This window comes from Melanerpes formicivorus, unplaced genomic scaffold (assembly GCF_026170545.1).
Source record: "Melanerpes formicivorus ecotype bairdi unplaced genomic scaffold, bMelFor1.0.p_v2 SCAF_2, whole genome shotgun sequence".
NCBI classification, from domain to species: Eukaryota; Metazoa; Chordata; class Aves; order Piciformes; family Picidae; genus Melanerpes; species Melanerpes formicivorus.
Window position 1 is genome coordinate 54,879,373 of NW_027142354.1, and position 24,375 is coordinate 54,903,747.

The 24,375-nt window shown below is 46.0% G+C and overlaps 2 protein-coding genes across 5 annotated transcripts; one reads left to right on the forward strand and one right to left on the reverse strand.

The window, feature by feature from the left end:
* Positions 1–1,027: 1,027 nt before the first annotated feature.
* Positions 1,028–9,246, reverse strand: CNOT8 (CCR4-NOT transcription complex subunit 8). Of its 2 annotated transcripts, none has more exons than XM_068161774.1 (7): positions 9,167–9,246; positions 7,993–8,192; positions 6,397–6,590; positions 4,421–4,582; positions 3,524–3,668; positions 2,750–2,860; positions 1,028–2,435 (listed from the first exon to the last, which is right to left on the reverse strand). In XM_068161774.1, exons 2-7 carry the CDS (start codon positions 8,107–8,109, stop codon positions 2,286–2,288), a joined length of 879 nt encoding a protein of 292 aa, XP_068017875.1. In that variant the 5' UTR covers positions 8,110–8,192; positions 9,167–9,246; the 3' UTR covers positions 1,028–2,285. The 2 variants fall into 2 exon arrangements, with proteins under 2 accessions (XP_068017875.1, XP_068017866.1); XM_068161765.1 differs by lacking the exon at positions 9,167–9,246 and adding an exon at positions 9,036–9,146.
* A 9-nt stretch (positions 9,247–9,255) lies between these two features.
* FAXDC2 (fatty acid hydroxylase domain containing 2) lies at positions 9,256–23,985 on the forward strand. Of its 3 annotated transcripts, none has more exons than XM_068161744.1 (10): positions 9,256–9,302; positions 11,656–11,895; positions 16,099–16,146; positions 19,320–19,411; positions 19,512–19,615; positions 20,350–20,471; positions 20,800–21,005; positions 21,461–21,566; positions 22,584–22,750; positions 23,707–23,985. In XM_068161744.1, exons 3-10 carry the CDS (start codon positions 16,099–16,101, stop codon positions 23,861–23,863), a joined length of 1,002 nt encoding a protein of 333 aa, XP_068017845.1. In that variant the 5' UTR covers positions 9,256–9,302; positions 11,656–11,895; the 3' UTR covers positions 23,864–23,985. The 3 variants fall into 3 exon arrangements, with proteins under 3 accessions (XP_068017845.1, XP_068017855.1, XP_068017836.1); XM_068161754.1 differs by lacking the exon at positions 9,256–9,302 and adding an exon at positions 14,915–14,979 and having other exon boundaries at positions 11,814–11,895; XM_068161735.1 differs by lacking the exons at positions 9,256–9,302; positions 11,656–11,895 and adding an exon at positions 12,874–13,635.
* Positions 23,986–24,375: the final 390 nt, after the last annotated feature.

Sequence of the window (24,375 nt, forward strand, 5' to 3'; positions counted from 1 at the left end):
GCTGGTTTTGGTGGGTTTGTTAAATGCACTGCAGAAATCAAACAAGTATGTGCTATGACTTAGCTTTGGGTGGTGAAACCACCTGTACCACCTAAAAGGGGGAGGGCAAGATCTTTTCTATTTGTTTCCAGCATGACTAACAAGAGAGAGATTTCACCAGCTCAAGAGAAGTCCCATGTCTGAAGAATTGATTTTTTTTTTGCAGTTGGTAAATTTGAGGTAGCAACAAGTTCTTCCAGAAGGTGTGCCAGAAGCAATCCTTGATTCTGGAGTCTTGAACATGCAACATTTTGACCAAGCTTACAGCTTTGCCTGTCTTGTTAGAAAAAACTCTTGCTAAGAGAACAAAGCTACATTAGTCTTAGTGACCACTGCTCCTATCTGAAGAATTTGGTACAACAGCTTCTTCTAATTCAGCAGAAAAAAAAATGGTAGGAAGGAAGTGGGGTGTCATGCATTTAAGAAGTTGTCAACTACAATAAAGATTAAGGAAAAAAGGACAAGAGGTGGATTAGATACTTTTTTCTTTTAGAACAAGAGCTGTTCCAGATTCTTCCAGCTAAAAGGCAGGCTTGATAGTGATAGATTTCCTGCTCAGAACAACATGAAGAGCACTAGGTGTTACACTGGAAGTTTTCTCTAGCTGTCTTAGTGGTTACCTGGCCTTGTTAAATCATGGACCAAGCCCTTGAAAACCAGGAGGGGGAGCTAATGCTTAACCAAACAGCCTTCTACACACAGGATAGATGAGCAAACAGATTGGGCACTTCTAAGAGGCTATGCTGCACTGACAGGATACTCCACAGTACTGCCAGCTGTGCTGAGAAACAAGCAGGAAAAAGAACACAAGTCCCCCAAAGAAATCTTAAGCTCCACTGTCTAAGAAGCTCAACAGCAGGTTTTAGTAAGAACTACCCCAACAGCACATCATAAAGTGGTAGAAGAAGAGAGAAACTTGAGAGCATTTTTGAGTCCAAAGCCTGAACTTTGGGAATTTTAGTGCTTGATGGACAATCCAAACCAAGGCCTGGTTTTAAAAGATTTATTTTACAAAAAAAATTAAAAACGAGTATTTACAAGCATTTTAAATACCAGCTCTAAACCTCAACTCCTACTAAGGGATTGTTTAAGCTTGTTTAAAATGCAAGACAAAAGTCTTAAGTTGTTTGTTTTTTTTTTTAAGCTTGCCATGTCCAAAAGGGTTTTGGGGTTTGGTGGTTGGGATGGGGTTTTTTTGTTGTTTGTTTGTTTTCTTGGTTTTTAATAAATGGCATGACAGAGCTGCTGGGAAAGAACAAAAAGCAAAGCTCATTTTAAAAGAAGTCAGAATCCCAAGTTGGTCTTCCATCCTCTTAACTACTTTTCAGATGCTTATAATGATGAGAAATGGAGCTGGTTTGCCTGTTGTTAAGCACATAGTAAAATTGGGGCTGAAAAGGAAGGGGGCTGGGGAGAAGAGGAACAAATATTTATCCATCTGCTGAACTGTTTGTGTTGCAAGAATGAGTAGGTTAAGCTGAGTTAAGAAAACTGAAGTCAGAGTACTAGAGTACTGGTCCAGTCCCCTCTCAAAGGTGAACTTTTAGGCCTCTTTAATCTATTTCCAGAACAGTTTATTAATACCCTTAAGAACTAAGCTGATGCTCAGTATAGGTCAAACCTGTATCAACCCTAGAGAATTAGAAACTACAGAGAGATGATCAAATCACAGCTCCAGTAATATCCAATCCCATTGTTAAAGCAAATCTCTGAATATTTTTCGCTGCAAGGATCATTTTTAATGTCATCCATTCCCAAACCTCTGCAGTGATCAAAGGGAGCAATTTTCACAGACTACACAAAGATAAAATAAGCCAAACATGAGGTGAAGCAGTCACCCTCACAACATGCAGAAGTTTTAAAAGAAGCTTTATAAAGCACATTTTGCAAGTTTGTGTGCATGTCTGTGTCCATTTTCACTGGATTTCCAGACCCTTAGCTCTACTGAATATTCTACCCTTAAGTCTTCCTTGCAGATTCTGTACAGTATAAAGAGGAAAAAAACCAGAGGTATACAGAGTAGGTTCTGTTTTTTGCCCTTGGTATTAAAAAGATGGCAAACCACAAATGCTGGCATTAGGAGTTCAGTCAGTTCTCTTCTTCTGGGTTTCAGATGAAGATGCAGCTCTTCAGCAAAACTGCAGGCTGTATACTGTAGATGCCTTTTGTTTGAGAAACTTAGGGAAAATGGTTGAGGACAGCAGCTGCCAATATGGTAACTATGTTCTGCCAAGGGGTACCACTTCTCATGGCTGCATGTTGTTGATAATAGCCAAAATGCTCATTTTCTCCTGGGCTGAGTCCACATCTTCATTTTGTTTCTGAGCCACTCCTGTCCCAAGGCCATACAGCCGCCCACAATATTTTGCATCATCAATTGTATCCTCAAAAAACAACTGCAGATAAAACAAAAAAAAAAGGGAAGAAACAGGTATTGTTTGTTGAATTGTGCCTCTAAATCAGAAAACACCCACTGCTAATTAAACAGCTCATTTGAAGTCAGCCACCTCTAAGACACAGCATGCAAAGGAGTAAAGAGAAGTCAGTGCCAATATCAATAATTCCTATTACTGGCAGTTTGAAGTGTGGTGGCCACAAGGCTAGACAACAACAACAAGAACAACAAAAAAAAACCCAACACATTTTGCACCTTGACATTTATGGGTAGGAACTGGAGAAAGACAACCTGTAAAGAACACTACTGCAGTACCTCTTTCATTCTGAAGAATGCCATTCCCGTGAGAAGAGAGTCTGATCCTGCCTGGTGTTGTCGTCCAATTCGCTGCAAATCCAGCTGATCTGCCACTTCTTGAAGGCCACCCTACAGCAACAACAGAACAGATTTTATCTTCCAAGATCCATCTCTTGCCAAAATTGCCATATTTGTCTAGAACAAGAGGGTAAACACTGACTACATGCAGTCTGCATGCAGACTCCAGCAGTACAGACACACCAGCTGGTACTGAAGCATCGGTAAATACATGTTCCTGAACACACAAATACTCTTCTCAAGGTGCCCTTGCTTTCTTGCTGCAGATACCCAAGGTGACTGTGGGTACATTCATATGTTAAAAATGCTGGACCTTTCCCCGCTTTTCCTCAGCCAAGGCTGTGATTCAGTAGATAAATTACTTTCAGCTCTTTGAGTATCTACCAGTTAATCAAGTCATGTAGTAGTTCATGTACGAAGAAACTCCACCTTGAAAAGGGAAGTGAAGTAAGCTGAATTATGATTAGCCTCTGGAATTACACAAACCAGAAAAGGTTTATATACATACTGAAGGAATGTAAATACTGACAAGCCTAGAACTGAGGAGGCCATATCTATTAGACAAACTTAGTCACAGATGCTTGTGTGACTCCTAGCCTTCATACATGTTCCAGTTTTAAGCCTTCTTAGGTGCAGCAGTTCTGCCCTTGGCTTGCTGTATGTTGACAGTAGTGATACCCATCCATTAATTGCTTACTGGGGAGATACAAGTACCTTGAGGTTTTTGCAGCTCTTCATTAAGTACTTTACATCATATATAGATGGGAAGAAAAGGTTCAAGATATGGAAAAATTCATGTTCCTCTTCTGGTAACCTGGAATCTGTCAACAACTTCACCATGTAGCCAAAGTCATAACCACTGAGAACAAAACCAAAGAAACCAGATTAAGCAGGCCTATTACTGACCCATAGTCAGTACCAGAATCTCACTTTTCACAAGAGTTTGACATGCTGTAGCTTTCAGACCTCGAGATTTTTTCTGACATTCATAAAACTACCCTGTGTCAGAGCCAGAATTCATCCTGATCATCTATGAAAAGACTTTTGAGTGCTCCCTGCATATCTCCACTAACCTCTTGCAGAACATCTAAGCCACTGGGAAGAACATACTTCTCTTCCCAACACTGCAAGTTTCTGTAGCTATGGGCAATAATGAAGAGCAGGAAATCCTCTAAGTATCTGTTGCCACCACTTCATCCTCCCTTGAGACCTTTCATTTGCAGTAACAAGGACTAGAGGCTTTGTAATCAAGTTGCTTGAAACACTACAGGCAAGGCATCTTAACTACACACATTTCTTCTTCTACATAAACAATACTGTAAAGGAAGAAGAAACAAACCCTCAACTTGTTAACAATTCTTAGCATAGAGAAGACTAACAGTGAAAGGATTTGCAAGCAACACACACAAAATTCAGACCACATTAAACTCTAGTATGAAATGCCCTTACTGCTCACACTTAGCCTTTGCATCTTTTAGCTTGTTTTAACAACTGCAAAGCTACCAATTTGTCTCCTTAATATCTGTCTCAGCCTCCATGGGTAAAAGCAGCAGCATTTCAATCAAGAGGAGATTTCTCCTTTCAGAGTGTCAGTGCCCACCTCAGACCTACCTGTGGAAGGAGAGCCATTTCACACTGTCACTAAGGACAACCCCAGATGTCATAAGCAGCTCAGCAAAATGCAGGGTATCAATCCCTTCTTCTTCGTGCTTCTGGAATTGCAGCCCAGAACTGGCAAGGAGGTCTATGGAATCCTGAGAGTACATGTCCTCCCTGAAGGAGAAAAGCAGCTTTGTACTCAAGGTGCTACCAAGTAAAGCTCATTTTAGGAAAACTCTCCCGACACTGTACTTCAAAACTTGGCACAACCACGTTTTTCTCCCTAGCAAGTTCCAACTGAATCAGTTTTACTACCACTGCTGCAGCCTTCCACTTCCATCACAAGCTGCTGTGTGATCATAACTAGCTAACTCTGTTCCAAAGAATCCACCTCCACAGAACTGAATGACACTTTGAAAAGTACCACTTCTGCAAGGTGAACAGCTGCACCATGTATGAGGGCACAGAGAAGAGGGGAGTTCTCCCAAACAGGAAGAAGTGCAACTCCACAGCACCCAGCATCCTTCCCATCTACATTTGATTTTCACTTCACAGCACACATCACCTTGTCATCACCACCTGTTGCATCGCTGCAAGTAAACAAAATTGAGTAATACTTGACTAAGGCAGGAGGACAGGAAGGAGTGATGATGTGCTTGGTGAAGAGCTGAGTAGGAACCCGACTTGTGTTTCATTTGAGGGTGGCAGGGGAAGGAAGGACGTGACTACACACAAGTCAAATTCATGCCAACTGAGACAGCCAAGTGACGTGATCGCACTGTGAAAACCACTTCACTCCGGTTTTGATACCTCGAAGGGGCTCACCAATTTGTGACTTTGGGGTTCAAAAACCCTGCACAATCTGCACATATTAAATGTGAATTTTTTTCATGTTTTCCAATGACAATTCCATAAAGATACTGATTTCCTGCTGAGGGGTGGCTGCTCCAGATAAACCCTCTCTTTATTTCCAGGCAGCTCCGTGGTGATGATGCTGAGTTTGTCTTTACATTACAGGGGAAGGGACAATGAAACCTGTATGGAGAAGACAACATAAACTGCCACACTCCATTGAACAAGATTCACTCCCCTGAACAGCTGTGATGGTTACACCAATATTTTTTCTTTTAGATCCCAACTTATAGTCAACATCATCTTTAAAGAGATACCTTCTTTATTTTTTTGCTGAAGACTGTGCAGATCTTATTTTTTTTTAGCAGAAAGAGGTGGAATTTATTTATACAGTATATAAAAATATAAGAAATATATGTATAAAGTTTAAGACCATGGCACTATTCTAGGAAAAAAAGTTTAAGGCACATACAAGTGTTGGGCACAAGCTATTTAGCTACTTATCACAGGAAACAGTACTGAGGATAGGACTTTAGCATGCCTTTGACTTCCAAGAAACACTGCAAACTTGTGTCACACCAAAACAGATTCCACATAATCTGTGTTAGAATCTGGGGGAGGTTAATTATTCAGATGAACACAAGGAGAGGTTGCCCAGGGAGGTGGTGGAAGCCTCATCCCCGGAGTTTTTAAGGCCAGACGAGATGTGGCTCTGAGCAACCTGATCTAGTGTGAGGTGTCCCTGCCCGTGGCAGGGGGGTTGGAACTAGGTGATCCTTGAACTTCCAGGTGAAGTTTAGGCTCAAGGTGAGGAGAAAGTTATTCACAGAAAGAGTTATTGACCATTGGAATGGGCTGCCCAGGGAGGTGGCAGAGTCACTGTCCCTGGAGGTGTTCAAAAAGGGATTGGACATGGCACTTGGAGCCATGGTTTAGTAGTCATGAGGTGTTGGGTGATAGGTTGGACTTGATGATCTCTGAGGTCTTTTCCAACCTTATTGATTCTATGATTCTAGAGTTCCCTTCCAACCCTACCAATTCTATGCTTCTGTGATTCTCTGACACCTGCATCTGCCAAAGGCAAGTGCCACCAGCTGAAGAGACCAGGCGATTACTCCCTAGCTGAAGAGACTTACGTAAGGTTGAATTTGAAGTTGAACTGCCAGGTGTTGATGCCAGAAGGATATTCTCCTTTCTCATTGGTGAAAGTCAGGCCCAGCTGGATAATTTTCAGTAGGTCAACGTTACACCGAAGGAGCTGATATTGGTAGTCTATGGAACTGCGGAATTCACCAATTGGTCTTACAACAACTCCAGGAAACTCTGTGTCCTGGGAGAGGAGGGAAAACCTTTTTTTCAGTACTTATTCCATTAGGAGTTACTAGTATCACTCTGTTAGTGACCACACCTGCTCAGTGTGATCACCTATCCACACTGGCAGCACTCCACTCTGTGACTTCCATTCAGGTCTCAGCACTCCACTCTGTGACTGACTTCCATTCAGGTCTCAGCACTCCACTCTGTGACTTCTCCTCTAAAAATTACACTTTTTTTCCCCCCCTTTTTACACAACCACATGTATTTTAAACTGCTACAAGTCAGGAACTAAAAAAAAACCACCAAAACCTACACAACTCATTAACTATTGCATTCACCCATTTATTACAAGTCTCCCTTCCTACAGTTTTGTTCACTACAAAGTCATCCAATAAACATCACTGCGTAATCTTAACATCTTCCTCACAAAGGGCTAACCCTTTCATTTCCCCCAATATCTACTAAAATAGGCTTTTATTTATTTATTTATCCAGTGTTCCTTCCTGTTCTAAACACAAGTTACATTTAGCAATCTGATCATCTTCATTCAATGGTTCGGTGTCCAGACTCCGTTTTTGAAGCGTGATCAATCAACCTCAACAAAGCAACCCTGTATTAGACAAAGCACATTTTACTTGGCCACTAACTCTGTGAGGTCTCTGCTGAAAACCAAACTTTCAGACTATTTTTTCCTCACAGTTTAAGTCACATAACTTGAACTGACTAAAGCACATGCAAAAACTTGTGTGCTGTGTAGCTGACTGAACTTATCCATTTGCCCAAGATTATTTTTGTCCACACTTCCAGCACAGCCACTAAAACAGGTTCTAAGGACACTTGCAGGGACATCAAACAGAAGCAAGAAGCATCTGCCCCAACACATGGTAACAAAGACTTCATATTCACACGTACAATGATGCCCTACAGTAAAACACTGCACACTCTGCAGGGGGCCCTGGTTTTATGCCACACTGAAGGACTTCTATTATCTTGAATTGAGTGTTTCTAAGCAAAGTTGGCTTAGCTTACAATATCATAACTAAAACCAGTTGTTTGTGTAACTAACTGGCTCCTGCCAAGCACATGCAGACTTGTGAGGGCAGGGAAGAGAGTCTTACCATATGGGCAACATTCTGGTTTGTGTAAATAAGCCTTCCAAACATACTGCCATGCCTAAATACTAAGCAAATCTCTCTTCCTCATCTTCTGTTCAATCCATACTCAACACTACTTGCATTAAATTCTATAAAGCTTCCACTGAACTGCTTTCTAGTTTTTCACCATTGAACTTCTAGCTCAGTTTGAATAGGGGCAGGAGGAAATTATTTCTCATTCAGGAATGAACTTGTTTCCCTATCCAAAAAAAACAACAAATCCATTGATTAAGGCAGTTAGATGGCACATAAAATATTTACCATTGCAATGTAGCTGTAACTTAGAACAATTTCTCGAATTTTCCTCATCTCTTCTTCCAGATTGTTTGCCCATACTTCACAGATAACCTGGCTGTTCTCTGCAAGGGCTGCTGGCATCTTGCAGGGACCAGAGTAAAGTCAGATGGTGTTCAATTCAGAGGACAGTGTAGAACTGCAAGCTGTACAATCTTATCCAGGTGCTGCATTAAATAGATAAATAAATAATGCTTTACAGACAGACCAATGTGTAGGAACAAATGCTCTGTTAAGAGTCAGACACACTTCTGCTGCCAGCTTCAAGCAGCCCATTTAAAGTTTACACCAAGTTGTTTCTCGCTTTTATCACTTCCTGTAAACGAGTCGAGTAAGAAGAACGCCTTGAGCATCCGTTCAAAAGTTGGATGCACAGCCAACAGTCCAGTTTTTCCTTCTCCCTGCCTTTTTTCTCCTGGCACAAGCTCTGAAACTTCGGGTGCAAGACGTACAAGCCAAAAATCCTCCTATTTAATACCCAACTATTGCCATACTATTAGAGGCGCAGTAAGCCAGAATGCTTTACAGGCATTTATCAATATCGGCTTCCCTCATGGTTACATTATCGGAGAACACTGATATTTCAGACTAGCGGCAGCTGCAGCAGCGCCACACCAAGACCGGATCCCCGCTTGTTTGCTGCTGCAAACAACAACACGGGCGAAACTACTCCACGTTTCTGTAGGCCAGGCTCCAACGCTCCAAGCACGGCCGGCCCCTGCGTGCCCTGAGGCTGCCTGCGGCGGGACTCAGTGCAACCCAACCGCAACAGCCCAGCCCGCCACGGAGGGTGTCCCGCTTCCCTCAGCCCGCCGACAAAGGCCCCGTTGCCTCTGGGCCGGGCCCGTCGCGCGGCATGGAGCCTCGCGCCGCGACCGCCAGTCCCACACAGGGCTAGGCCCGCCCGGCGCGGCTCTTCCCGGTGAGGAAACGAGAGGGTTTTCCCCCTCATCACCGTCCCCTCAGCCCGGGGCGTCCCGCCCAGCGTCCCGGGGCCGCCCCGCCCGCACCTGCTCGCGCGCCGCCAGGCCCCGCCACTCGCGCTCCCGGGAACCGGGCCGCCCGGCCGCTCTAGCCCTCAGTCCCCCCCGCCACTCGTCTGCTCCGGCACTCCCCATCGCCTTCCCTGCCCCCACGCTACCTGCCCGGAAGCCGGGGCCGGGGCCTCTCGCCTCGGCGCAGGCGCGATGCGGCCTCCGGGGGAGGGGGCGGGACTTCCGGGGAAAAGCTTTTCCTCTCGCGAGAGATATGGCGAAGCGGCCGGGGTGCGCGGAGAGGTACGTTACTGCGAGCGAGCCGGTCTCGGCGCCAGGCGCGCTCCCGGGGAGGGGCGGGGCCAGGGAAGCGGGCGGGGGAAGCGGAGCGCCACGCGGGGTTCTGCCCAAAGCGCGCCTGCGCAGAGCCGCGGGGGGTGTCCGTCTGCCACCCGCCCCCATCACGGGTAATGAGCTCGCCCGGCCTCGCTGTTCTGAGAGCGGAGGACGAGTCCAAAGCCCGTCGGTGGAGGGAGCGATAAGGCAGTGAGATGCCATCCTCTCCCTGCGGGAACGGCGGCGTCGAGGCTGGATGAACGTAGGCTTGGTGCCACCTTGGGAGAGCCCCTAGCAATCCCGCAGTGAGGTTCCTTGAGACAGGGATGGTGCTAGGTCCTGGCTGAACGTCCCCGACAGAAACAGCGTGCACCCCTCCCTCAGCAAAGGGTCACAGCAGCGGCCCTTAGGCCGCGGCCTCTCTCAGGCTTGAGCTGCTGAGACAGAGGGCTCCTCGCTGCTGCCAGGCCTTGCTGCACAGGCCCAGCCATGGAGGCGCGGGGCTGCGGAGCCGGGTGAGGGCGCAGTGTAGTGTGAGCTTTTGGAGGCCGTTCCGCGCTCCTGGCACGCGTGCCTCAGATACTGCAGTGCATAGCAAGCTCCTTAGTCGAGAAGCTTAGAAGCCGTCCTTCCAAGTACCTGTTACGCCTGCGAGCTTATGCTGGCTTCTCCTGTTCTTTCATTACATAGAAATGCTATTTACGTTACATTAGCAACAGAACTTTGTCTCCAGCAAAGCAGCATAATGTAACTTCTTGTGTAAGAGCTGCCAGCGCTTGCTTTGCCGGCTGACACTGATGGCAGATACCGAGGCTCGTGTAGTAGTTAAGCTTCGACAGTGTTTAATTTCTTTTAGACTTGACAGTCTTCTGGACAGGGTCACAGCTGTTACAGGATACTGCAGTTCTGGTGCCGCTGCAGGATTGTGATCTACCCACCCTTAGAGAATCTTTCACTGAATCTTAGCTCCATGCCTACCATTCTGGTACCAGTATCTGGAAAAACAAATCTCGGTATCTTTTCCACTTCAGACATAGTTCAGTGTCTCAGGTTTAGTGTTCATACCTCAGCAGAAACATAACTTTTAGAGAACATGAGCTTTTTCTGAGTACTTCTCTCTCTCAAGTGACCTTGGTGCTGTCAGCATCTTATGGTATCCCATTACTGAGCATTATCTTGATTCAAAGTTTATCTTCCTATCCTCACTGCCTTCTCAGCTCTGCAGTCTCTTGTGTTGTGTAAGTTATATATTATGCAATGTGCTAGACTGGCAGAAAGTAATCACCTTTCTTCCCCTGGTCACTTGAGTTTGGGACTTTGTGCAAGAAAACATAGGTGGTCAGCAGATAAATACAGCAAGTTATATTACAACACATTGTAAATAAAAGGCTGGAATTACTTTTATTCCTAAAGAGTTCTGTGCTTGACAGTATATTGAATCCAGGGGAAAAGGGTGGATGACTCTTCTCAGGACACTAAAGTAGAGTGCCTTGCTAATAAAGTATTGCATGAAATAATCACTTGTGATAAATTACACTTGTAATGTTTAGCAGTTTGGATGCAGTTCAAACAAACAAACAAACAGAAACTGCTTGGGCATGTTTACAAGCACTGGTGGTGAGAGCTGGAAACACCTTTTGCTCAAGCAGATCAGAACATTTTTCAATCATGGGTAACAAAGCTGAAAAACAGCTGGGAAAGGCATGCTGCTCTTTAAAATCAAAGTCCCCAAGGGCTTGTATGTGGAAGTCAGACTTTCTTCCAAGTCTAGCAGGTGCTTGAAGAGCCTTCACCTCCTCTACATGGTTCTGTTAAGACCAAACAAACAGTTTCTGTGTACAGACCTGTTACATCATCAGGTAGAATAAAGGGCCTTAGCTCAGCATTTTGACATTAGTCAGCTTGAGCTGTGTCTCCTGGGTCACGCCTTCTTGAAGCACTTGTGACTGCTTAATAGCAGCACCACAACTGCAGAAAACTTACTCATGACAATCTTTACATGTGACTCGGGAGTTCCAAAATGCAGAACACGTTTGAGCCATCATTCCCATCTGCCTAACCCTTCCATTGCTCTGACAGAAGTTTCCAGAGCCTAGCACTGCAGTACTAGGTGGTGGCACATGTGTGCCCTGGCAGGTGGCTGGGAATGTAGTTCAGAATGCAAGGAAATGAGGATTGGATGGGATCTGCTGAGTTGAGATTCCTCTTTGAAGTTAGAGGAACTGTACTGTCAGTGTGGGTTTGTGCAATCCTGAAAGACAGTTCTTTGCTTGTCTCCTTCTAATGTGTTTTGGTTTGGGGGTTTTCTTCTTTCAAACAGCGAGACAGACAGTGACCGTTACAAGAGCTGTGGGGAGTGAACAGAGAAGTTATATTATGAAGTAGCTGATCAAAAAAGCCTTTCTGCTGAGAAGAAATCAGATGTCTTTCATGCTTCAGCAAAGATGTTATTAATGTTGGAGGAGCTGTGGTGAAGAGGCCAGGGCAGGAGCTCGCCAACAGGCAGAAGCAGCTTACAGATTATTGCCAGCCCGCACAAGGCACAGACTTGCACCAGAAGGTAAATTACTTTTACATCCTTATGACTAATATGCTGAGCTGTCTGCACCTATTGGGTATAAATATTTCAGAGGTGACTGAACAGTGGTGGAAAAGAACCACTGAGGTCTGTGAAATCCACTGGTTTATCTCCTGGCTACTGGGTGAGCAGTCCCCCCCCAGGTGTAAGGCCAAGAGCAAAACAGAGATGAGCTCAGGGCCACATTCAGGTGGCACTCCTCTCTTGAAATGCCAATTTGCACTTCCTCCTGTGCACGTGTGTAAATAGTTTGAAGGAATAGCATTCCTCTGTGTTGAGTCTGTTGTCTCTGATAAATAACAATTAGTAGCAACAGCTATGAATTACAACCTCTCTCCCCACTAGGGAATTGTTAGTCAAGAGAAAGTGTCAGTGGAAACAGTAGCACGGCCTCAAAGCTGAAATGAAGCAACAGCAAATGTTTGCCACACTAGGTAAGCTAGAGGGCAAGCAGGTTGGGAGGGGAGTTATGGGAATACTCTCCTTCCAGGTAGAAGTTCATTGGTAAAAATACAAATGTTATGGTGGGCACAAGAAACCAAGGGCACCACCTCTGTTCATGCTCCCAGCTCTCTCTGCAGCTCTAGCTGTTGCTTGCTCGAGGTGTTGCTTCCCAGACAAGAGTGTGTGTTGCTTCACCTGCGAGTGGCCATGCAAGGCTAGCTGTGAGGCTGCTATTCCTTGTTTTGCATTCTGTGGAAACAGAAATCTGCCCAGTTCTGGTGAGCAACACCCTCTGCTCTCAGACTGTAGTTGACAGCAGAGCACTGTATGTTAGGCAAGGAGCATACATTTGGGCCACATTTGCAGAACAAAGAGCGGTGCCGCTGCGTTGCGCCTTGCTTTCTGCAATCCCATAATTACAGACTTTCTGGTCTGTAAACAGCGTATTTGCTAACCTATTTGCATCTTATCCCTTGCAGATGGAACCAATACCAGTGGCAGGTTGAGGGCACTATGTAGCAACAGCACTGGTGTCATTTGTAGGCTTAGTACACCACAATGAGAACTGGACTTCTGGGCCCTTTTTGGCCAGATTCCACAGTAAGCCTTACTGCTTCCAACAAATACACCTCTGACCTATGGCACCAGCTAGTTTGTGCTCAAACCAAGAGCTAGTGCACTGTACAAACTACTGATCTTTAAGGTGTGGGTGGGTTTATTTTTCTTTTTTTCCCCTGATGCAACAATTAACTCTTGATGCAAAGCTCTTACCTGCAGAGGCATATTCCAAATGCTTAGTGGAGTGACAGCATGCACACATGCCCAGGGAACACTGCCAGTGCTAGCAGTGACATGGCACTGGCCTCACATGACTTGTCTGGGAGGGGACAGCTGGCTCCTGCCTGGAAACACACCCCTGTTGCCTTTGCCTAAACCCTCACAAAGTTTCCACAGCAGCAGTGAAAGGTGAGGAGTTGAACTCTGGGCTCTGAACAGGCGCAAAGGACCTCTCCTAGGCTACTATCAACAGGAGATGTGCAAAGAATGGGCAGCCAGAGTTCAGGAGTGTACTATCTTGAAAAGATATAATAGAAACTGAGGAAATCATTAAAAGGCAACATCACATGTCTGTGTAAAGTACAATTATAAGCCTTTCCAGGCACTGTGGTTGCCTTCAGGTCTCTGCAGTGCTTGGCACAGTAGGACACCCACCAAACACAACGACTAGCACTGTCTGTGCACACAGTGTGGACGATATGCAGCTTTGCAGGTGACCAGGTAAGTTGTCTTTACATTTTCCTTTCTCTATGCTCTATACTTTCATGGATAGTTGTAGACTTTTTTCTCTCAGGATCAGCTGTTTTCCAGTGCCTGTGCACTATCAGGCTTGATTCCAGTGAAGCAAGGTCTACAACAGAAGATTCAAGCAGGAGTGAAAAAGGAATACCCAGAAGCTGTGGTAGGCAGCCAGTGCATCACAGCAGATGCACCCTGTTACTGAGCTGCCCCTGCCAGCAGCAGGGCTGGCTGGTGTCAGGAGGAGGATGCACTGCAGTGCAGCATTGGGTACAATACCAGCAGAAACAGGCACTTGGGCAGCCTCAGCCTGGGACTCAACTGTTCAAGGTTCTAAACAAACTGCTAAGAAAGCTGGAATGGAGCAAAGCCCCCAGCAGGAAGGGATTGTTCCAGCTTGACTTATTTTGAGCATTGGTACTATTTTGTTGCAGACAGTGGGCACAGCTGCACTGAGACTACCTCTGTGACAAGATGGGCATACAGTGCATGTTACATAACCTAAAATGCATCCCTGTGGTTGGGAAATCTTCTGAAAATGAAGATAAGATCAATTTGTCCTGTGGCAAGTTATTTAGGCTGTTCTATTCAGGGTAGCAGCTTATTTGCAATTGCTGCTTGTATGTGTTCTTCATCAGATATGTTAGAGTACATTCTTTCATCAAGGTTGTGGTTGGCAAACTTGATGCATTGGAAAGAAAAACAACACACACAAATGTCATCAACTGGCTCTAGTAGCTCACAAAATCTAATGGTGAGGAGCTCTAGATCTGGGGGAAGACACTGACTTCATTAGCAGGTCCTCATGTGAAGCAGTAGCACCTTAGAGCACCTCTCACACTGCTGGTTTTGTGGCCAAAGGAGACAAAGTTAACTTGTTTGGTGTTTTCTTTAAAGCTGCTACCAGCTGTTAGCATTTCCCCTACAAGTACGTGCAAGCCTAGTGTCAGATAATGTTTTGCCTGATTTGGGGGAGGGCTTATTTCCCAGAACAGTTTAACATTGTTTTCTTCCACTAAAATATGTGATTTGGTGGACTGCTTGTCCTTTTCTGCCCCTGAGTAAGCAGAAGCCCAAGCTGAAAGGTGTCCAGTGTTTTTGTCTCGTGCCCTCTGACCTGCATACTGACACAAAACTTAGGGAAACAGAGCTGGAAACTCCAGTAAATAACCAGAGCTCCTTGTCAGAGCATGCCCAGAAAGCTGTCATTTCAAAGCTTAAGTGGAACCTCCTGGCTAATACAGGGACTTCTTTTTGGCATTGTATTCCTCCTCTCTGAAGCACTGCAAGAAGAGTACCCCCAAGAGGTGTGCTACCATCAGGAAGGTAACAGAATATCTTTCTAAAGAGCCATTCCTCAACTGGTTTCCTTCATGCCTCAGACAGGTGTCTTTCTGCCTTCTTTGTGCTTTCCTTTATTACCTTAGGCAACAGTTTGTCTGTGCTTCACTGTGCTTCCATATTCCTCTGGGTGAAAAGCAGAATGGATTAGATTCTGCAATCCTCAGCAACAGGGCCTTCATGTTATTAGAATGTATGTGTTTGTGCTTAGAGACTGGGTGAAGCCAAGAAAAACAGGAGAAATGTTTTATGAGCTTTGGCTAATTATGATTTTTGGTGAGAGTGCAGCAATATGAACCCAGATGTGCAATAATCCCTAGGACAGCCACACCACCTCCTGAAACACAGAAGTCTTTCCATAGCCATGGACAGCAGTGGAGCCCCCAGAAGCTACTTAAAGCTTGGGTTTGATTTTTGTATTTTAACCAAACCTTGGAACAAATGGTCAAGACAGAACCAAATGCTGGGAGATTTATTACCAGGTGGCCACCTGCCAGTTGAAGGACTTCAAACCCTCAAACTGACTATAGTGGGATGTGAAACAAAGATGATTTCCTCACTTACCATGTTCTCAAGCTGTAGTTTACAGTTCCTCTGCCATGTGGGGCTCTGCTGTGTTAATTCTTCATGGCACAAACTCACATCCTTGTAGTCAGATTTTTTATTTCATCCTCATTAGTTTAGCAGCATGACATAGTTCTGGAAGAAGGCAGGTCCCATATCTTCATTTCCTTGCAGGCTGTGAAGGGCTGGAGCTCCTACTGAGTGCACTGTCTTCCTGGGCCAGATGAGAGGAGGGAGCAGTGCAAAAAATCAGCAGCTTTGGGTTTGGCTCTTCTGCCATTTTTCTTTGTTGCCCTTGCATCCCTATTAGTCTTGTGGGACAGTACTAACTCATCAGGACATAAGGAGATTTTTCTCTCAAGAGCTCAGCTTTGTTCAATGGCCAGCATGAAGTAGGGAGCAGGACAGGACAGAATAGAGAGTAAATATGTCAGTGTGGCAGCTGAACTGCAAGTTGAGGGGATTTGCTGTTGTCAGCAGCATATTCTTCCACTTTCCAGCTATGCAAGGTTCACTTACTTACCCCACTTTTTATTTCAGATGAAAAAGGACTCTGGATATTCCACCATGGCTGAGCATCAGAAGCAGGTAAAGATTCAAGGTCATCTTTAAATGTCATGCAGGTGCTTTGGAATGCTGGAGGTATTGAACCATCTTCTAAGAGAATTGACAGGCACATCTACACTCTGATCACTTTGGCACAGCTAGGAACTGACCTCTTAGCACTGCAGCAACATCTTCCCAGCATATTTTCCCTTCCAGTGGGCTGCAGCTACAGCACCAAGTGGAAGAGGGCCTTTTAGCTTTGCTTGCATGGCAAGAGACCACAACACCCAGAAGCTGTGCCCTCTAACTGGGCCCAGTCCTCAAAGTGGTCCTGCTAAACCATTGCTTCTATACTTCAGGAATTAGCCAACCTGCACAAGCCTTTTAATGCAAGATGTCAAGCAATCCACAGGTCAGAGTTGGAAACTGCTGTGCTGGAGCTGTTGGCATGAAGAGAAACAGGGTGGTAGCACTTGGACTTGATGAGCAAGATTTGTTTATTTTCTGTGTAAACTTACCTGCTTCCACAGCTCATATAATTATAGTGTGTGGGACTCATTCCCATAATCACTTCATTACATGCAATAAAAACACAGCCTCAAAGCAAGACAGTTTCTACCCAAGTGGCTTCTAAAATAGTTGTAGCTGCTCTCTGCCCTGTTCAGTGAGTAGTAGGAGTTGCTAGTTTTTGGAACTTTGAGTTGTTCAGCTGGAAGATGCTGAGGAATCTGAAATGCTGATTAGTCTAACTGAAAATTCTGGCATTTGCAAAACATCAGAGCTTGTCTTTGGCACATTCTTTCTTCATTCCAGGAGAAACAAGGATTCAGAGGATGTAAGTCTGTTGAAAAGCTCTAGGAATACGTAGCTTTTGTAACCTTTTTTTCCTAAGGAATGTGGAGATACTGTTCCAGGCTCTAAAGATGAAGAAAGTCTTCTCTCACATCAGCACACATGAGGCATAACATGGATGCAATGGAAAGCAGGAAACTGCTAAGAGAGCAGCTCTCCAGCCCAGAATCCATCATGCACTATCTGAAGCCGGAACAGGTGGATTTCACCAGCCTTGCATTTGTAGCTCAGTACACTCAGTGATAATGCTGGCAACTGATTGCAGCTCTTCTGCTATAAACCTACAGGGGTCACAGGCATCAAGGTGTAGGTCAAGAGTCCTCCAGATTACTTCTTTCACAGTTGCTAACTTGACAAAAAAATAAGAGAGAAAAATGATAAGAGGAAATAATTGTTTGCTAGAATAGAATGGAATAGACCAGACCAGGTTGGAAGAGACCTTCAAGATCATCGCCTCCAACCTATCATCCAACACCACCCAACCAACTAACCCATGCAACCAAGCACCCTGTCAAGTCTCCTCCTGAACACCTCCAGTGACGGCGACTCCACCACCTCCCTGGGCAGCCCATTCCAATGGGCAATCACTCTCTCTGTGTAAAACTTCCTCCTGACCTCCAGCCTAAACCTCCCCTGGTGCAGCCTGAGACTGTGTCCTCTTGTTCTGGTACTGGCTGCCTGGGAGAAGAGACCAACCTCTGCCTATCTACAGCCCCCCTTCAGGTAGTTGTAGAGAGCAATAAGGTCTCCCCTGCGTCTCCTCTTCTCCAGACTAAGCAACCCCAGCTCCCTCAGCCTCTCCTCATAGGGCTTGTGTTTCAGTGCCAATGAGCAAAGTTCTGTCCTGGGACAGATAAATATTGCTGACAACTTCCAGGCAGTGTTTAATGTTCTATAGCTGTTACAGAACCTTGGGGAAGCTCTTCTCACCATGGAGAGAGGATACCTTTATACTGACTTACCCTGAACAAACCTGCACTTAAGATCTATTAGTGAGCTGCCTCTCTTGTTCGTCCTCTCCAACAGGAGACGAGCAAGACACGGCAGCTATGAATCACACTCCGGTCTGTTTGTGCAGCACAACAGCCCAGTTAAAAAACAGGAAGGCCAGAACAATGAACAAGACACTGGATGGTTATTACACTCTTATTGTTTTAGAATGGCTTTGATTTCTGTAACAAGAAACCCAAACATCTGTCCAGTACATAAATTTAATGCTTATTTGTCCAAGAAAAGCCAAACTAAGGTTGCTGAATTCCAGAGTCAGGCCTAACTTGAGCTGTTTTTAAAAAGGCAGCCACTTCATGATGCTTTTGTCCTGTATCTGCTACACAGCCTGGGTTGGACATTTAAATGCTCAAAGCTATATTGAATAGTGCTTCTTGAATGTAATTACTCCTGGAAGCACAAGGTCTTACTGGCAGTTTTCTGACTCTCTTGCAGTTCCTTTGGATAGGTAAAATCCTTACTGTGGCAAGAGTCACACTAACATCACAGCTGCCCTTATGCTGTACACAGGAAGAACTTCAGCATTTTTGTGACTTCCTTTTTTTTTGTGTGGCTGAGAGCAGGGATTCAGAGCACTTCATGCTTGTGAGAAGCTGAGTGGTTTAGCTCCTTGTTAATGGGCAGTTGTTCTACATGGATGGCACATGGTACCTGCTAGCCAAGTTGTACTCTCAGTACTAGAGCCAAGTTGTACCTGCAATGCCCCAGAGGCACAGCAAAATAAATGATGGAAGGGAAGGTAATATCCTGGACTAAACCTCTGTTATACTTAGGGAGAGAAAAAGGCAAGCTTCTGAGGATGTGAGCTTCAGAACCTGACTTCAAAGCAAAGGGGAAAGTTGAGAGGAGTGGTTCTGGATTAACTGGAGCTGTTAGATCATTTGAGCACAACAGTTTGCTGTGGGGAGAGAGCATACAGTACACTGGGAGGGAGAAAATGCAGAGTGAGGGAGGTGTTGAGGTGGAGCATCATTCCTTACCCACAGGTCCTCCTTTCCTGCTGCTCCAAGTTATCCAGAAGCCAGTAAGAGTGCTCCAGGTACTGCTAAGTCTGTGAAATGAAAACAAAGAGGGAAACAAAACCATCATTGGTCTTTGTCTCTCATTAGTTATTCCAGAGAATGTCCACATCAGTGACACTTCAGGTCTCTGTAAGCCTGGCAGACAGATGTGTGTCTCCTCCCTGCCTCAACTACACACACTGTCCTCCAACAACTTTGTTACTGTGTTCTCTTGAGAGTTTGTGGAACAAAACCAGGCCATCACAGGACTGCCTTCACCTCCTGCATTTCAAATGTGAACAGTGCTGGTGCAGGACACAGCAGCATGTGTTTATTCTTGTTGCTTGTTCACAGGAAGACAAGCTCTGGAATGCCCTAAAGATCTCTGCCTACGTCTTTGCTACAGGCCTGCTCATGTTCACTGCCTTAGTGAACTCTGTTTCTTGGTAAGCTTATTCAAAGGGGCTCAAGGAGAAGCTTTTCTGGGGAGAGGGTAAAAAAGTGGATGGTGAAAAGATGGGCAACTAAGAACACATATTCCCACAGGTTTGTGCAGAATTTCTGGAACACTCCAGGCCAGTTCTGGCAAAAAACATGGCTAAAACTCTACTACCATTACGAGGGAGATGAGTGGACCATCTTTCTCCTTGGTGAGTCTTAACAGCTCTCTGCTACAGGAGGAACCATCCCTGTATTACCTCTGAAAAGGGGACATGGACATGCCTTCCTAAACTCACTCACCCTCCCACAACACATGTAGGCTTCAAAGCCAGCCCCAGCTGATGTGGTCCAACTGTGCTGCCTTTGGACTGCTTCGCCATTAGACCTCCCCTAGACAGATCAAAAAGTTTACGTTTGTGCTGCTGCTGCTGAAATGGTTTCTCTGTGAAGACACTTTGCTCCTGTGAGAACTCAGTGACTCATTAGAACTAATGACTGCAAGTTAAAGGAAAATTAGTGAATTTTACTCTTGCTGCAGCACCTCTAGGACTCTTCTCTGCCTGTGATTAACAGCTGGTGAGCAGGCCTGGTGGGGATGTTGCAAGGTCTCAGGAAACAACTCAACCTTACCCTGCCTGTATTCAGAAACCACCCATGAAAAATCCCCCAGACACCCAGAGAAGTCTTTTCTTAGCCTCAGTTGTGACAAGTTTCAACTTTTGAGACATAGGTCCGCTCTGCTGTCCTCCTCATTCCCTAGGTTATACCTGGATCTCAGAACTTAGGCATGTTCCATTTTAAAGCACCTCAGGGCAGGGGATATACACCTGGCACATCTGGGGCCCAGCAAGGTCCTCTGGATACTATGCTACTGTCTTTTGTTTCCAATGTAGCTACACCTCTCAGTTTATTCACAGAGCTCTGCCCTTTCCTCATGTCACAGGGGCTGCCTTGATGCCTGGCCTGGCTTTCTGGTGCTTCAATGGACTCCTGCTGGTGGCTGATGTGACAGGAAAGCCAACTTTCATTACTCGCTATCGCATCCAGCTGGGCAAGAACGATCCTGTAAGTACTTATCACTCTGCCTCCTCTGCTGGCTAAACACTCCCTGCAGTCTCTGAGGCTAGGAGTGGGGAGAAGAACCTGTTAGGCTTTTCACTTGGAACCAAATAGGATTCCAGGAGAATCAAGCCAAGTCTTGTACATCCCCTGCAGAGAGGAAGGCAGATCTCCTAATTAGGCTCCTGATCAGATCTGGGTTGACTGCTTGATAAAAAGAGTTAATTCCAAAGCTAATGTGGAAACTGCCTACAAATTTTAAAGCCCTTTATCCTTCCAACAAAAGCCTGCATTGCTTCTGACTCAGCCTCAAGTCCTGACTTCTCTTTTGCAGGTGGACACAAAGAAATTACGTCAAGCCATCTACACAGCACTGTGTAATCAGTTCTTTGTCTCCTTTCCCATGCTTGTGCCCATGTTTTATGTCATGCAATGGTGGGGCAGCACTTTCAGCAAGGAATTACCCACTTTCTCGTGGTTCCTTGTGGAGCTAAGCATCTTTACCTTGGTAGAGGAAATTCTCTTCTACTATTCACACAGGTGAGCTTAGCACAGAAACAGAACACTGTGGGTTTTCTCCATGCCTTTAGGCTTATACCCATCTCCTGCAACAGCAGTAATCATATTCCCTTCTCTCCCACCAATCTTGTATTTATATGGAAAGACTTAGAAGTCCTGAAATCCACCTATACAGCACAAGGCTTTGGTGCTGCCACTACCTGGAGTAAGCAGAAATGGGTAAAATTACAAAGGTGGAACAGCTCAGAAGTGAAGGAACGAAGAGCAGGCAGCTTTACACAAAAGCTGTGACCCAGCATTCTTTGAGAAGAAAAGAATAGGGCTGACTGTCCTGAAAGAAAAAAGCTCAACAAGTCAGTGACACTTCACTTGTCCAGCACCTACAAAGCAGGGCCTGGCCCCTGACACTGCAGCTTTCTGCTGTATGGTCCATCCATGTGGAGCTCAAAACCTGCCTGCCTCTCTTCTCTGCTTAGGCTTGTTCACCACCCAGTCCTGTATAAGCACATTCACAAGAAGCACCACGAATGGACAGCCCCCATTGGCGTGGTCTCCATTTATGCTCACCCAATAGAACACATAGTAAGTGCATTCCTCTGTGATAATCCCCCAGATTCTGCATGGAGTGTGATTTGCATGGGATGAGGAGTGGCAGCTGAAGAAAAGAAAAAGCACCCTTAGACTCTTCTTCTCCCTTAGGAAGAGGAAGCTACTTGCTTTGCCAAGAAGCTTGGCTGTAGAAGGGTTGCAGTGCTTGTTTATGCTGTACTCCACTGCTTTAAGTGCACAGATCCAGGGGCCTGCTACAGATACGCAGCTGGCTGAATGGTGCCTCCTTGAGCACAGAAAAGGTTGGGAACACAGGCAGTGCTTTCAGCACAAGATGCAACATTTGCAGAGTCTGGGTTTACTGCATAGGCTCAGAATTCTGCCATGAATTTCCTGCTGGGCTGGCATCAGTATTTGCAGAAGTGGCTGCCAGCACTGCTCCAGCTGACATCTCAGGAAAACACATCCCACACCCAGAAGATTCCACTTACAAGGACTGTCTGCTGTGCTGCTGGGCTGCAGCACCAGCTCTGAGAGTCTCCCTGGCAGCCTTTGGGCAGCAGACTGACTGACAGTAAGCTTGGCCTGGGCAGTGACAGCCACTGGTAGGACACAACAAAGCAATGTATCCAGGATCATGACATCAGTGCCCTGCCTGCATGTCTCCCCAGGCCCTGCCCTCTTACAGCTGGTTTCCCCAAGAGCCACTCCAGCATTATTCCAAGGTGAAGCTGAAATTCAGACCTCTGACTCCAGGGTGATTTACTGGAATCATGCCATCCTTACACCCCTAGTTTGATAGCATGTCTAACTTCCACTGTGAGCTTAGGGAGCTTGTGACTGTTTTGCAGTGAGTCAAACAGTGAGCTCAGGACAAATAGTTTCTTTGATGACTATATAATTCCATTAAGATATTTGCAGAGGGATCTACCCTTTATGCTGTTGCACAAAACTGATCTGATCTATCACCCAGGTGAAAGAATGCAGCTCCTAGGGGGGAGTCTGGTTCTTATGAACCAATTCATAAAGGAGTTTGCTTCTCGCTTCCAGATCTCCAACACGCTGCCTGTCATGACTGGTCCAATGATCATGGGATCCCACATTGTCTCCATTTCTGCATGGTTCTCCCTTGCTCTCATAACAACAAGCATTTCACACTGTGGCTACCACCTGCCCTTCCTGCCCTCGCCGGAGTTCCACGACTTCCACCACCTCAAGTATGCTCAGCTCCCCCTTCCCCCTTCCCCTGCCTGCTCCCTGGCACCACTGGTGGGCACAGCTCCTTTTTGAGGGGCAAGTGGGTTTGCAGAAGTCAAGTACAAGCAGGAGCAGCCTATCCCTCCAGCTTGCCTGATAGCAGGCTGGAAGCTGTCAGTTCTCAAAGCAGTTAAGCAGAGGCTGGGATTTGAGAGGACTGTGTCCACTGCCCATGCAGATGCCTCACTGGTATCTACCCTCCTCCACCAGCTGGGCTGGAAAGCTTCTCCAAAGCACAAACACTGCAGGCAAGGCTGGGCATTTCAAGTTTCCCAGGCTGACATGGGAGGAGAGCATGTAGTGTCTGAAGCAGCAGGTTGAAGCAGTAGTCTGAAGCAGTCTCAGCAGGTTGCACAGGGGTACATACCATGGCAGTGGAAGAAGTGTTCTGTTGCACAGGTGCCTGCCCAATTCACACACACTCCCTTGAACAATTTGCCCCTCCTGCAGAAGCAGCCAGTGGGGCAGCTTTATTGCCACCCAAACACTGGACACCCAAACCATGGTGCCAGTTCTTCTTATCAGCTGTTTCCTCCAAAGCTCAGCTCATGCCAGGACCTGGGTCACTGCAGAGCTGAGAGACTCTCATGGCAGAGTGGCTGTGCTGCTGCCTCAGTGCTGGAAGATGGCAGCTCTGCATCCCAGGACAGTGGGGCCAGACAATATGGCTGTCCAGCTGCTCCTGCAGCTCTGAGCTGCCCAGGAGAGAGACAGCTTGTTGAATGCCACCATTTCTGGGTATGGCAGCACCAGAGAGGGAGGAAGTTTCACCCAAGCTTTGCTGTTGCTGCAAGGGAGATGGGGGCAGTGGCAGAAATCACATGGATGACTTAGCAGGGCTCTGCAAGGACATGGAAATAGCAAGGTCTAAGTAACCCCCCATCACATCCAGTGATGATTATTCTCTGGTTTCCAGGTTCAACCAGTGCTATGGAGTCCTGGGAGTGCTGGATTACCTGCATGGAACAGATACAGTGTTCAGACAAACCAAAGCCTACGAGAGACACAAGGTCCTCCTTGGCCTCACACCACTCTCGGAAAGTATCCCTGACACACCCAAGGCGGCAGAGTGAGGCCAGCAGCCTGCAGTTCTTGCAGAGCAAGAGACAATGAGTGATGCCAAATAATACTGGACTGGAAACAAGTTGTTGTTCCCACCTAGCTGATGCTGAACATGCTGTTTGAAATGACTGCACTTCTGCTGCCTGTTATTTCTTCCCTAAGGCACAACTCCCTCCCCTGCTCCAGAAAACTGTTTTAAAAGGGAAGTTTAGAGGGGTTTTAGCCATAATTACCTGCACTGCTCCCTGCCTCTAGCTGCCTGCCTGCAAGCCAGACTCATTTTGGGCCACATGGCTTTGGGGAGTTCTCAGTATTAAGGTTTTAATCCTTCAGTCTTTCCAGGCCGTGCCTTGGCCTTTCAGCATCATTCCACAGAAACAGCAGCAAGATCACCCTATATGATAGGATGAAATCCACTGTTCTGAGAGTCAGAACACTTGGGATATGGGAGGCAGCCCCGTGGAAAGTCAGCTTTAGAAGCCCTCTCCCCTGCACACACAGAGGCCTGATTTCCCCCAAGCAG